The sequence below is a fragment of the Gopherus flavomarginatus genome, chromosome 10, assembly GCF_025201925.1.
Source record: "Gopherus flavomarginatus isolate rGopFla2 chromosome 10, rGopFla2.mat.asm, whole genome shotgun sequence".
Taxonomy (NCBI): Eukaryota; Metazoa; Chordata; order Testudines; family Testudinidae; genus Gopherus; species Gopherus flavomarginatus.
In genome coordinates this window covers 19216561-19230506 of record NC_066626.1, presented here as the reverse complement: position 1 = coordinate 19230506, position 13946 = coordinate 19216561, and the positions used below count along the sequence as shown (strand labels likewise).

Here is a 13946-nt window from a genome sequence, read left to right as displayed (position 1 = left end):
TAGCTAGCTATGGCAATTCACATTTCAATAAATTCCATCTGTGCACCCATTCTGCCACCCCCAATTCATTATTCTTCATGTCATTCAATCAATCCTCCCAATCACTGCTCTCTGCTCCCCTCAAAAATAATAAGCCACTTTCCCGCCACAAGCACATTCCTACAGGAACTATCAGGGCCGGCTCCGGGCACCAGCTTAGCAAGCAGGTGCTTGGAGCGGCCACTCCAGAGAGGGGCAGCACGTCCAGGTATTTGGCGGCAATTTGGTGGAGGGTCCCTTGCTCCTGCTTGGAGCGAAGGACCTCCCACTGAATTGCTGCAAATCACGTTTTTTTGGGATTTTTGGCTGCTTGGGGCAGCAAAACCCCTGGAGCCATCCCTGAGTACTATTCCCCCTTTTCCATTGGGCCATGCAAGTCTGTAATGTGAGAGGACAAAGCATCCCTCACTTCTGATGCCCAGGTGTGTGCAACCAGCTGTAGGACTGTACTTTCCGGTTGAGGGTACCAATCCAGCATCTCTTCACTATCATAGGTCCGTTCTCGGGGAAATGGCTCACCTCTGGCTTCACAAAAGTTATGAAGAGCACAGCAAGCCACAGTAATGTGGACAGTATTGATGACACTGGCATCCAAACGGGTCTGTAGACACTTCCAGTATGACTTTAATCTGCCAACAAGTAGATTCAACAACCATTCTACACCTGCTGAGAGTGTTAACCTTCTTTTGCCAGGGCCTCTGATTCATGGTATGGTTTCATAAGCCATGGCAAAAGGGGATATGTGGATTCCCCCAGAATCATAGTAACACTGTTTATGTCAATGTCATCTGTGGGAATAATGTTCCAGCCTGTCCATGAATGTAGACTCCTGAGTGGGGAAAAACTGGCACCATGCTCTTTTCCAGTACAGTCCATGATGATTTTGTTCATAAATCTGCCTTTGTGGTCCATCAGTGTCTGCATAACAGTAAAGTAGTATCCTTTGTGGTTTACGTACTCATGCTTCTTAGGAAGGGCAAACTATGGCCACATGAATCTCATCCATGACCCCAGCACTGGTAGGAAACCCCATTTTCTGGAAGTCAGCAGTTACCTCCAGAATATCTTTAATGCCTGCCACCTTGGGGCAAACCACATGCCTGACTGCCTTGCATTAGCTCTGCCACCATGTTACCAACTGTTGACTTTCCAACCCCAAACTGGTTGGCAATGGACTTGTAGCAGTCTGGTGCATCCAGCTTCCAGACGGTTATAGCAACCCGCTTCTGGGCCGGCAAGGGTTACCTCAGTTGTCTCTTTACAGCGGAGGGTGGGGGTAAACTACTCAAAAAGCTCCAGAACTGTGGCTTTCTTCATGCGACCGGTCTAGACCCACTGCTGGTCATCCTAGGTCCTCATGATGATGTGGTTCCACCTGTCTGTGATTGTGGCCCTGCACCAGAAGCAATGGTCTACATAGGAGACATCAGTAGCTTTGCCAATTATACTGAAGAGCCTCTGCCAATGCGAGTCTGCAATGCCAGGGTACTCCTCCTACCAATCCATCACGAAATCTGTCAGGTACCTTTGGTGGGACAGAAAATGCCACTGAAATGTCCACCAGTGCCTTGGGGACACTCCGCCAGTTTCTTAATGCAAGAGTGAAAGCACAAGCAAAAGAAGTTCATCAAAAGGCGCCTTTTCCATGTCACTGGCTCCGGTAGCTGAGAATGCACAGAGCAAAATGACTGCTTGGCAAGCTGCATTGGTGGGCTGTTCAAACTTCCTGTAATGTGCAGGGTAGGCAGTAAAGTTTTCCCACAATGAACCACAGGCCATAGAATGTCAACCAATAATTTCAGCATCAAACCCATAACTTCTGCTTGATCTAAAGCATATATTTTCCAATGACATCCAATCTTGATTTAAAGACTTCAAGTGATGGAGAATCTACCATGTCCCTAAATAAATATATTCCAGGGATTTTTTATCCTCACTTTTTTAAAATTGCACATTATTTCTGTTCTAGCTGGACCTAGCAGAGGAGAGCTAGACACAGAGGAGCTTATTGAAGCAGAGTTAGCTGCTGTGGAAATTGTTATTGTCCCAGGTCAACGGGGAGGGCAGGAAGCCGTGGCCAGCACATCCCTCGCCTGCACCGCTTCCCGACGCCCCCATTGGCGTGGGATGGCGAACCACGGCCAGTGAGAGCTGCAGTCCGCCGAACCTGCCGACGCGGCCAGTAAACATACTGGCCCAGCTCACCAGAGTGCTTACTCTGGCAAGCCACGTGCCAGAGGTTGCCGACCCTTGATGTATATATTACTGACCCAGGTGTAAGGTCAAACTCTTCCCTGGTGTAAACTGGCACAGTTTCTTTGACTTAAATGGAACCATGCCAATTGACACCAGCAGAAAATTTGGATCATTAAATTGATGCCCACATGGCAGAATTAAAATCTCTTAGCACTTTCAAGCTGTCTCATTGAACAATGCACATGAGACCTGTATCCCAGCATTTGACAGCTAGAAAAAATCTGATGGACACACACACACTGTGCACAAGGATAAAAACCTTTCTCTTGCTTTGGTCCGGGTTAGGGTGGGAAATGAAGGAAAGAAGTAGTAATGTTTATTCAAGTTGTCTGGTTTTAATATTAAAATACTTACCTCCATTAGGCTTTAGCTTTGGTGTTAACACACTTACCCACCTCTTTTCACTGTGAAGGGCTTTGATGGATTCATGAACTTTTAACAATTCTGCCTTAACAGAGGCTATTGCCTGTGGAAGAAAGAGAGAAAATCTTGTTTTGAATTTTACCAGTGTGCTACTTGTAATCATATTTGCTGTGTAAACCTTGCTACAAGCAGGAATATCACATTTAGGATATGCCTACATTGCAGTTTTTGCCTTGAGCTAATTGACTGTCATTAACAGTCTGGATACTTCTCTATGGGTCATACTTTTCCACTGTGCCTGGAAGCAGATCTTCATGAACTCCTAAGCATCTTAATTTAGAGCATGTCTGGTACAGTCCTGGTACACCCTATATCTACCTTCTGACAAAACAGGACTCTAAGACTTCCAATGTGTCTTTTAAAGCAGCACTGAAAAACCTGCATGATGTCAGTGTAGAAACACAAAAGGAGGATAAAGCTCCTCAGAAACAATTCTCAGCCCATGGAGAAACTAAACAAGTCAACAGCCAGCATGACAAGACCCCAGATTACCTCACCAGATGGAAAATGAATACATTGCAGGAACCCAAAGGTGGCAGCCCTGTCTACCTCTCTTCTGAAATGAGTGCATGCCTGGCAATGAGGTGAAGTGCTCTTGATTTGAACAGCTGCTACTGCTGATACATGCTGGCTGACACTGTCTCTCCTTGGAAGTATTGCTCCTGAAGAGAGGTCTTTAGAGGCAGAGCATGGATGTGAAGGCAAAATGGATGGAGCTGATATAAGGGGACTGATTCTCAGTTACTCCATTCTGAAGCTGGGGAAGGGACAGAGGGGTGGGGAGGCAAAATTGGCCTTAAGACACCTTCTGTGCTCCTCATAGTTTAGGGCTATGCAGGGGCTGCCTAACCTGAGGCTACTCTAACTTACACTCTGCTTCCCATGGCCCCTCAAAAATAAAGAAATACTGTTGTGCAGTGATTCACCTATACCTTCCACCCATCCCTGCATGCCCCTAACATGGCTGCTGTGCAGGGGCAGGGAGCAAGAGTTGGTTTAAAGCCTTCATGTCAATTCTACATCGGCTGGTGAGAATCACTACTCCGGGCATATCTTCAGGGGGACCATTTCTGCTGCCTTTATGCTGTCACAACGGCACAGAATGGCCAAAGCCTAATTGAGAATCAGGCTTATGATGTCTTTCCTTGAACTATTCGGAAGGGACGGATGATGGTATTTTGACCACAGTCTCAGCTGGAGCCTCTAATGTGCTACTGTAATGCAAATAAAAAATAACAGAACAAATAACCCTGCAGTGCAAATAACTGTGTGTGCTATCACAGTCAAGCAGTGAGGTCTGGATTCACAAAGGGACATAGGAGTTGTGGTGCTCAGTGTTATAATGCCTTACTTTTAGGCGCATAACAAATCACAGGAACAACACTGTGATCCACAAATCGGGAGTTGGGGGCTAGGCTCCCTACACAATGACAGGAGCTAGACTGTGATTCACAAAGCCAGCAACCAGCTGGGGAGCTGCCTAAGCTTGCCAATGGGAGATACTGACAAGGAGGGTATGTGCTAGCACCTGTCTCAGCTGTGAACCCTTTTCTGGAGTTAGGGGCCCAAAGTTGTTTTTGCTAATTGCTGGGGAAGCAAGATACTCAGTTGGGATGTCAGAGACCTCCAGTTCAAGTGCCCCCTCCACCTGATGAAGAGAAGGGACTTGACTGGGAATCTGCTACCTCCCAGGTGAGCACCCTAATCATTGGGCAATAGGATATTCTGACATGGGGCTCCCTCAGTCTCAGCTGTTCCACTGTGTATACATAAAAAGTAATTGGAGCAGAGGAACTGGACTCTGGACTCCCACATTGCAGGTGATGGCCACAACCCCTCAGCTAAAAGTTATGTAGGGCCTTTATAAGCTGGAAAGAAGCACTGCCTTGGGACATCCTTGTTGTAAAGGTGCAGGGGGCTGGAGCTTGGGAAGCCTGAAGTTCTCACATCACCACTATGCTAAAAGTTATAAGGAAGCAGATCCTCCTCCTCCTCCTCCTCACACCAGCCATTTTGTGTGAGCTTGGCTGTGGGACCCAATCTGGAAGCTGTGCTCTGTGTACACTGACTGGATATGATTCTGCAGGTGAGTTAAGCAGAGAAATGTCTATATTCCTTTGGTTCTTGAATTGTTCTGGGCTGAGGTAGAAGATAAGTGTTCAGGTCTCTAGTGTGGAATAGCAGTACACGTGCCAAGGGGCAGAAACTTAGGTACCTAAGGAAATTTTACTCTTGAAAATGTTAGTGCTAAATAAGTATAGGTGCCTACAGAGTCAGTGGGGTCTTGTGAATTTCAGTGGTGACTAGAAGCTGGGACTTACATGCCTAAAGCCCAGATTTAGGTGCCTAAGTCCCTTAGTGAATGTGGGCCTAGTCACTATGATTGGGTGTATACATCCCAGACTTGTTAACCAGGAGTCAATGAAGCCTGAGCCCAATTAAGCCTCTGGGTGTCAGGCATAACAGATGATCATACCCAGCTGAAAGTTGCTGGGCCTTCATAAAGGAAGGACTAAGGAGTACAGAGCAATAGGAAGGCAGACAGAAGACCCAAGTGAGAGAGAGCTAGAAAGTTTATCTGAACTAAAGGCAAAGAGAAGTTAGGGCCTAAGGGGCATTTGGACTGACGTTTGAGGGGTTACAGCTGCAAAGGCTACAGAGAGCAAGTGGGTCCTGAGTGAGACCCTGAGGCAGAGCTCATAAGAAGTAGAGAGAGGCTGGAGGAGCTGAATAGCACCTGGAGAGTAGAGCACTGCAGAAGCCCTAACATAATGGTTGTAGTTCACAGGAAGAGGTCCAGGGATGTAGCAGCAAGGAGTCTCACAGAGCAGATTACTGCTGCTTGTTACATGATACCTGCTCTGGCACCTAGTAGGGTGGGAGGACCTGGGTTTCCTTACCAGGAAAGATGGCATGAAGCCTCCTGAGAGGGGTATAAGGATGACTGGAAGCCCTGAGAGAAGGAGCGTGAAGACCTTTTGTAAGGACACTGGGACTGTTATTTGTTAGACTCTCTGTTGCCTCAAAAGGGGGGAACTAAAATGTAATGGGGTCAGAGGGCTAAGTTGCAAGGCAAGACAGATCATTTGTAGGGCTGGAGAAACTGACAGCATTAAGCAAGAAATAGCTGCTATCCCAAGCTCTGCCATCAGGGGACCTGCCGATGGTGAGTCAACTCTTCTGCAGTCACCAATACTGAAATGTGGCCAAGTTCTTTAAGGGACGACGGTACAAAGTTTCCATGTTCTTGATTTGTTTCCCTCTACTTTCTCCTGCCCACTTCCCTTCCTCCAACATGAGAAATTAACAGGGTTGAGGTTAACCAAGGGAACATCTTAGGATCAGTATTTAATAGGCAGTCTGAAAGCTGAATGAGAATTGGTCCGAGTCTCTCTGCACCGCTTCAATAGTCACCCTGATATGTTCAGGTGACTACATCTTGTTTCTGCTCACCTGAGCAGATGTCTTGTCTTGTGCTGGTGCCCTGTTGTCATTCTCAATCTGCTGCATTGCAGACCCCTTTTCAGCCAAGTGCTTGGATAACATTGGGGCCAGTCTGTATGCTGGGGAGGATAGGTAATGATGGGCAGGCTGTGTGGAGGTGCTGAGCTCTGTAGAGGGCCTGTACACCAGGAAAGAAAGCAAAAATAGTGTGAAGATGAAATGAGAAGCTCAACAGGAGAACTCTTAGGTTCCTTTCCCCGGAATCTAGAGTCGTCATAAATAAAACTTCTGTTTTCAACAGAGTAATAACTGTCATGCCTGAGTAAGAATTATGGGTTAATTATGATCACTGTTAGCTAGCACTATATTTGGCTGGAAAAATGGATAACATATAGTGCATTTTGTGTATTGAATGGAGACCCTAAAGTCCCTAGCACAGAATTCCAGTTCCCCTTCATTTAGCAACGGTACAGCTGCTCTCTCTTTTCAACTTCCCCAGTTTCTTAGCCACTGGTAGTAGAGGGCCAACTAAACTAGGCAATTCAACTAAGGAAAGTTTTAGAAAGACAGAAATCCTGCTGCCCAATCTGTGCTAGGGTAAGGTACTAATGATCTTTTTAATGACACCTGGAATAGCAACTCAAAATTCTGCTGTCACTGATGGCTCATCCTGCCCAAATGTGATGTAAGCAAACACCCATCAAGTTATCAAATGACCTTGTGGACTCGGAGAAAGATTACAGTAAAGTTCATATGAAGAAGGGAGCTAAATGAAAATAAGGAAATATCAGTCATGAAAGAAGTAATGGGCAAGTTGTCTTCAATCACATTCCATGCTAAGGCACAAACACTTGAGCAACATCTCAGTGACCAGATAGCTTGTTGACACTGTTTATATTCCATCAAACTATTCATACGGTAGCTGTGGTTCTTGATTAGTCTGAATATATTTAAAATTGGTTTCTAATAGCAATAATGCTACCCAGTGTTATTGCGCTATAAAGTTTAGTAAATATATTTTCCATTTCTTTCCTGTTGGGAAGGATGAAATTCACCCCTGTTCAAAAGGGTGAATGCCATCACTCAATTTTACATAAGCCCTGTTTGGCAGATATTTAAGTCTACATACTGAACAGACCAATTAGGCAAGACAAACACTCAGAACTTGTGCCAAGGACCAGCACGTGGTTAAGAGACCTCTTCAGTCTCATTCATGTCCTCCATAGGCAAAGTGCAAGAATGGGTCAAATGAAGGACAAGTGTAACAAGATGCCAAAACAATTCAGACATAGAGTATTGCCGTGAACTCCAAGGAGCCTTTTCTCACACCTGGATGATATAAAGGGCCATGGATCATTCAGGAATGGACGTAATAGACTTAAGTCAGTTACTTGAGTCTAAAGGGCACAGAGCAGTTCCACTGACATCAGTGGGGTTATCCACAGTGGGAGGCACTGTATGATAGTAAGTATTGCAGAGCTGGGCCCAAGATTAGGTGTGAGAAAATATGGCACAAAGCTGATAAGAAGAGAAAACAAAATAAATGTGCTTGTTTGTGAATGGTGCTCATAATTCTAATTTCATCTTTGTTTTATTTAGATAGTTACTAATATGGCCCCCAGCACCATAATATTCAAACACCTGCAGAAGGTTGGTGTAAGTCACATGCCTTCAAATTCATTGTTCACCGACTCTGCTGCCAAGCAGAGTTGATGGACTACAACACCCATGACACCCCCTAAAGGAGAGTATGTGTTATAGAATAACTGACTCATCCAAAACTGCTTGCTTATTTGTAGTATGGTAACACCTAGTGAATCCACCTGAGATCAGGGCCTATTGTGTTAGGTCAGTACAAATGCCTAGAAAAATATGGTGCCTGTCCTAAAGCATTTACATTCTAAATACACAAAGGAAGCATTGTTGTCTCCACCTTCAGATGGGGAAACTGAAATTCAGATAAATTAAGTGACTTGTCCAAGGTGTCAATTCAGTAGCAGACCTGGGAACTAAACCCAGAGCTTCTGAATCCCAACCCAAGGCCATAACCACAAGACCAGCCTCCCTTTCTACTTGTTAGCAAGGCTGAGTTCCGCAGTTACTGTATAGGACCAAAGCCTGACAGAATGTTTTAAAATTTCTTTTATGGAAGTGTTAGGTTTGACAAAATGCTCTGTTGATAATTCTCTGTGTGTGGGCCATTGCAACCACCTTCACATTCTCTAGGGGGAGAGGAGCAGGAATCTGCAAAACTTTCTGCCATAATATGAAGTCACGGCATGGAAAAGGTTCTTTCACTGACCCCGTAGACTGTAATGGCTACTTTGTGGGCACAGTGTCAATATAACAGTCATCTGAAATAAGTATTTGCATGATATTTTTTTAAAAGAATGGAAAGAAACTGCTTTTACTGTAAAGTTTCAACCCTTCCATTTTGTAATCTTAACTTGTGTTTTATGGACTGACCACAGTTCATCTGTCAAATCAAAGTCATTTACTGTGTGGGCACAGTCAAGCAGCTAATGTTCAAAACTGCTGCTTTTTTAGCACTGTTAGATGCAGGTGGTGAATGTGCTGCAGCCTGAAGTATCTGGTCTCTTCAAATTCACCACTCAGGTGGTATAAACACACTAGGACTGACACTCACGCTGCTCGCTCATATTCTGGGAAGTCCTCTCCCTCCATTATTTCCAGTGTCTGCCTTCTCCGAGCCTCCTTTCTTCTGCAGCGCTCTTGAAACAGGTTGTTTCTGATGGTGCGAAAAAAGATCTTTGCATTCTCCTTTGCTGACATCTGCTGGAACAACATGCAACAGAGAAAGGAGTGGATTTAAAACAAGCACTGCTCTGAAGCACAAGCAGTCAACCCAATCCCAGATAAAGCTGAGTGATGCTATCTTCTGCCCTCCACCCACAAGAAAGCAAATATAACTCCAGACTTGTGGATGTTGGCTAACTTTAGTTGCTCTTCCCTAGTTTGTCTGGAACTTAATATAACCTTCATCTTTAATATGATTTTGTTTTGTAGATAGGGATGAACCTACTGTCCCTCCTGAGGTTGCTTTAAAGAATGTGTTTGAAAGACAACAAAGGAGCCAGTTACTTCCTGCTGTGCAAAGTGGGTGTAAAATGCTGCCTTTCCTAGCTGGGAGCACGTGATGCTCATTATGCACCTAGCGCATCTACAGGGGGAATTTGTGAAAGAGCAAACAGGAAAAAATAATGCAACCACTTTACAGTCTACTCATTTCTTACACTGATGATAAAACTACCCCAAGGTGTCACTGCGGTAAAGAAAAACAGCATCGACACTATAAATATTGGTGTGGGGTGTAAAGAAAGACAATGTAAAGCAGGGGTTCTCAACCTTCTTCTTTCTGAGCCCCTCCCCACCCCCTGCAACATGCTGTAAAAACTCCATGATCCACCTGTGCCACAACAACTGGTTTTCTGCATAGAAAAGCCTGGGCCTGCATTAAGGGATAGCAAGCAGGGCAGTTGCTTGGGGCCTCAGACCACAGGGGCCCCTGTGAAACTAAATTGCTCAGGCTTTGCCTTCAGCCCCAAGTGTCAGGGCTCAGAGACCGAGGCTTCAGCTTTCTGGTCTGAGCCTCAGTGAGTCTAACACTGGCCCTGCTTGGCGGACCAGTTGAAACCTGCTCTTGGCCCCCCAGGGGGCCCTGGACCCCAGTTTGAGAACCACTGATGTAAAGGATGGGCATCTCATGTTCAGTTCCCACTTTCAAGTGAGGTACTAAGTACTTTCTGAATCCGCTGTTGAGCACAGTAAAGCCTGCGCTCAGTTTGGCTTAGAGAGTAAGTGTGTGTGTCAACTGCTTTCAAATGCAGTGCATTTTCTAATGTCAACACACCTTAAACCCCTCACTCTGCAAGCTGATCCTTGTGGGTGGAGTCCTATGGCTTGTGGGACCCCATTGATTTCAGAGGGGTTTGGTACAGGAGTTTCCCTTTGGATCAGCCTGCAACAAGCAGATGAAAACTCTGGGATTCCCCTTGCAGCGTTTCTTCCTCACTGCTCTCCCACACTGACTGGCTTGTTCGTCTCATTCACGTGTTATGTCTCCATTTTATTTTTCTTAGTCTATAAGCTCTGTGGGACAGACTCTCATTTACTGTATGTTTGCACAGTGCCTAGCACCCAATTGTGACTTCTAGGTGCTACTGCAACAACCTATTCCATTTAATACAGTCTTCTTCTGGATGTGGTGGTTTATAGGACTGGAGTCCTCCTGTAACTGAGGGTTGAGCTCCTTGGTGTCTGGACCCCCACACTAAGTGAAGCCATGATAAAAAGGGAATTCTCTTTTCAAACACTGCCCCTAGGGCCTCTTAGCAAAGCTTGATAAACCAACCAGAAGAAGCTTTACTGAGGAGTTCACATAGCTTTACACTGAATTAGCTCCTGAATGGACACAGGATGGGGTGGAAGGGAGGGGCAATGATGCATGTCTCCTCCAGCCATGTGCCAAGCTCCCTTCCCTTCTACCAGCTCCCCAGCCAGTCTGCGCACACACACAACTCTGGTGCCATGGAGGACCCCTTCCACAGGTCCAAAAATGGGATAATAGATGCCTGGGGGTGGTGACCTGACATACCACACACAAAGGAGGGGGCAGGGTTTACTCCTCAGTGTCCCATGTGACTAGAATGTGTCTATCTCAAAGCAGAGTGAAAATTCTAAACTTAAAACCCCACTTTCTTCTTTCACTCACCTAACATTGCTCAGCAGCTAGTGCAGATATATTTTATGGGGGTGATCTCACACACACACACACACACACACACACACTCTCTCTCTCTCTCTCACTCTCCTCTCCGTAATCATCATAGCCAAGAGCCTACCTATCCACACTCATAGGCCAAGCAAGCAGATGAGTCAGTAAAATGAGATGGTACCTTCACACAGTACTCCATCACAGGGTGTGACCTCTTGTGTGGTTTCCTCTGACACTCAGTGAAGAAGCAGACTTGGCAAAGATCAAAATTCAGGCACTTCAGACAGCGATATCTGTCAGGGAAAACAGAAAGGATAAAATTAACCTCCAAGGACTGGCAGCTTCATACAAGTGAATTGGGATCTTGGAAATCAGCACCCATGAATGTCTGATGAGGTGGGCAGGCAACAGTTTTCCTGGTCCAAGAAAATCTGAGATATTGAAAATGTTTCTATCCCAAATCAGGATGAATAGTCAAAATCTTGAATTTTCACAAACTGAAAATCTAAAAAAGATTTTGGTTTCGGTCAAGTGAAACATTTCATTTTGATAATTTTGAAACTTTTTCTTTACCATTTTTATTTGACCTTTTAGACTAAATTTACTGAAACTTTGAAACAAAATTGTTTTTGATTCAAAACTGAAACTTTCTGGTTTGAAAATGTCAGTTTTATTTTCCAAAAATGTTTTGAAGTTGGACACTTTGAAACCAACCTTGGTCATCAAATTTTGGAATTTTTCAGTGGAAAATTCAGTTAATCAAAAAACCCAGCTTTTCTGATGATACTATCAATGTAATAATGGTTTCCCACAGCTAGGGGAGAGCCAAGGAGTTCATCATCAAAATGAGTAATTGATCAGCTGACAATGTTCTAATAATTAGAACAGCTTTATTTTTATAGCTAATAACTGATGCACTGAATTTCACATAGTGGAGCAATAGTTGCCAATGATGCCATTTTTGGTACTGTTGCTGTATCCTCGTATTTCACATGCTTCAGTTTATCTCTATATATGGTTCATTGTGGGCTATAACATCCCGGCATGATGAATGCTGGGGCATCAAAGCAAAGTGGGACCTATGACTTTGAAAAAACTTATAAGTCAATAATGCAAGTTAACATTGCCACAAAAGTGTAATAATAAAACTCCCTGTCCTGGGTTCATCACGGTCATCTCATCTAGTCCTGCCTTCTCTCAGACATCCTCCCTTCACCCTTCCCATAGCACCTGTCCAAGAGGTGGGGAAAGACAAGCTGCAGTTAACTCCTGGCTTGCTGGAGACCAGGCAATACAGCAGAGTGAAGCTTTTCAGCTGAAACTTTTTTCAATTAAATATGCAGATTTGAGTCAACAAACTTTTTGAGATTAAGGTCCAATTGTTTCATTAAAAAATCAGAATTTTTATTTCAAGATTTTTGAAATGTTATGATTTTTCAATTAAAGCCTTTGTTTCGAATTTCACAGCAATTTTATTTTTTAGAAGGTGACCTTCCCCCCCACAAAAAAACAAAACAAAAACAGCCTAAAGGAAATGTTTCATTTAACCCAAACTGTAAAACTTTTTTTCTTTTTTTTTTTTGGTTTGCTGAAAATTGTTTTTGAATGGAGTTAACTCAAAACAATTTCCCCCACCAGTGATTTAGTTCAGCCACTGAACTGAAAAAAACAGTTATTCACACAGTTTAACCAGGCAGTGCCCTGAGCCCTGTTCCACTATTATTAAACCAGGTATGAGATACCAAAATCAAAACTAGAGGCCTCAATTACAGCTAGACTAGGATGGAGAACTGACTGCTCACTGTGTAGCACTCACTGGACTTTGAATACTTGTACAGTTCTTGAGAACCTTGTTCCCTCATAGAGCTTTTTGAGTCTTTGTAGAGGAGCTTTGTAAAACAGATCTAGGCAAACACTGCCAGAGAATATTCAAAACCAGATCATAACCTAGTTTCATGAAAACATTTTACATTATAATTAAGCTTTTGCTATTTGCTTTTCATTTGCTTTTTATTTTGGGTCCTAGCTAGCAGGTAGCATTCTTTTAATACTCTGAGGTGTTTTTTTAGTTGCATGGATGTAAAGCAGAGGTTCTCAAACTTCATGGCATTGCAACCCCTTTCTGACAAGAAAAACTACTACACGACCCCAGGAGGAGGGACCAAAACCTGAGCCCACCCACCATGGCTGAATCCCTCAGGCTTTGGCTTGGACCCTGAGCCCCAGCAAGTCTAAGCAAGCTCTGGCGACCCTATTAAACCTAACCAACCGGAGAAGGCAAAGCAAGATTTAATAACAGAAAGACACCATGGCTACAATGTATGCAGTGTAGTTGTAGCCGGGTCAGCCCCAGGATATTACAGAGACATCGTGGGTGAGGTTGTATGTAGTGTTCTGAGGATTACAGATGGTGAGATCTCTGGGGATGATATTTTTTTTCTTGCATTTGCTCAGAAAGTAGATGTTGCTGTTAAGTTTTGCTACAAGGCAGCATTGCATAATGACCAGGGTAGTGGCCCAGGGCTCAGGAAACTGAGTTCTATACCCAGCTCTGTCACTGGTCTGCTGTGTGATCTCAGGCACATCACTTTCCTTCTCTGTGCCTCTATTTCCCCATCTGTCTTGTCTATTTATATTGTAAGTTCTTTAAGGCTGCAACTATATCTCACTACGTCCATCTAAAATGCCTACCACAATGGGGTCCTGATCTTGGCTGATCTCTACACGCTACAAATAATACTTTACTATAAAGTGTATTGTACCTTAGTCCAGTGATGGGGAAATTCTTACAGATGCTACATCTAACGTGATGCATAACCATTTCAGTGGCTGATAATCTGTAACAGGTAGGAAGCCACAGGAGAAGGCCAGGTTCAGATCGTAGCCAAGATAGGAATTTCTCTTCACTGATTGCTGAGTTCAGAACCTGGAAAAGAATATCAATGTCTGGTACAATCACTTATTTAAATAGAACTATTGTCTCTGTCACACCTCATAATATAAGCCCTGATCCTCAATCAAGATATGCTAGCACAGACTCCTCCTCACA

At 44.2% G+C, this 13946-nt stretch overlaps 1 protein-coding gene across 8 annotated transcripts in view; it reads right to left on the bottom strand.

The window, feature by feature from the left end:
* The window catches only part of DYTN (dystrotelin), a 57653-nt gene that overhangs the window by 22892 nt on the left and 20815 nt on the right, over positions 1-13946 (bottom strand). For 7 of the 8 annotated variants that reach the window (XM_050916151.1, XM_050916152.1, XM_050916156.1 and 4 more), the window contains 5 exons: positions 13660-13823; positions 11079-11190; positions 8810-8958; positions 6172-6340; positions 2691-2761 (listed from right to left, as the gene is read on the bottom strand). In XM_050916151.1, coding sequence (XP_050772108.1) covers positions 2691-2761; positions 6172-6340; positions 8810-8958; positions 11079-11190; positions 13660-13823 — 665 coding nt within the window. The remainder of the gene's footprint in view (positions 1-2690; positions 2762-6171; positions 6341-8809; positions 8959-11078; positions 11191-13659; positions 13824-13946) is intronic. The other variant, XM_050916154.1, reaches the window with a different exon arrangement.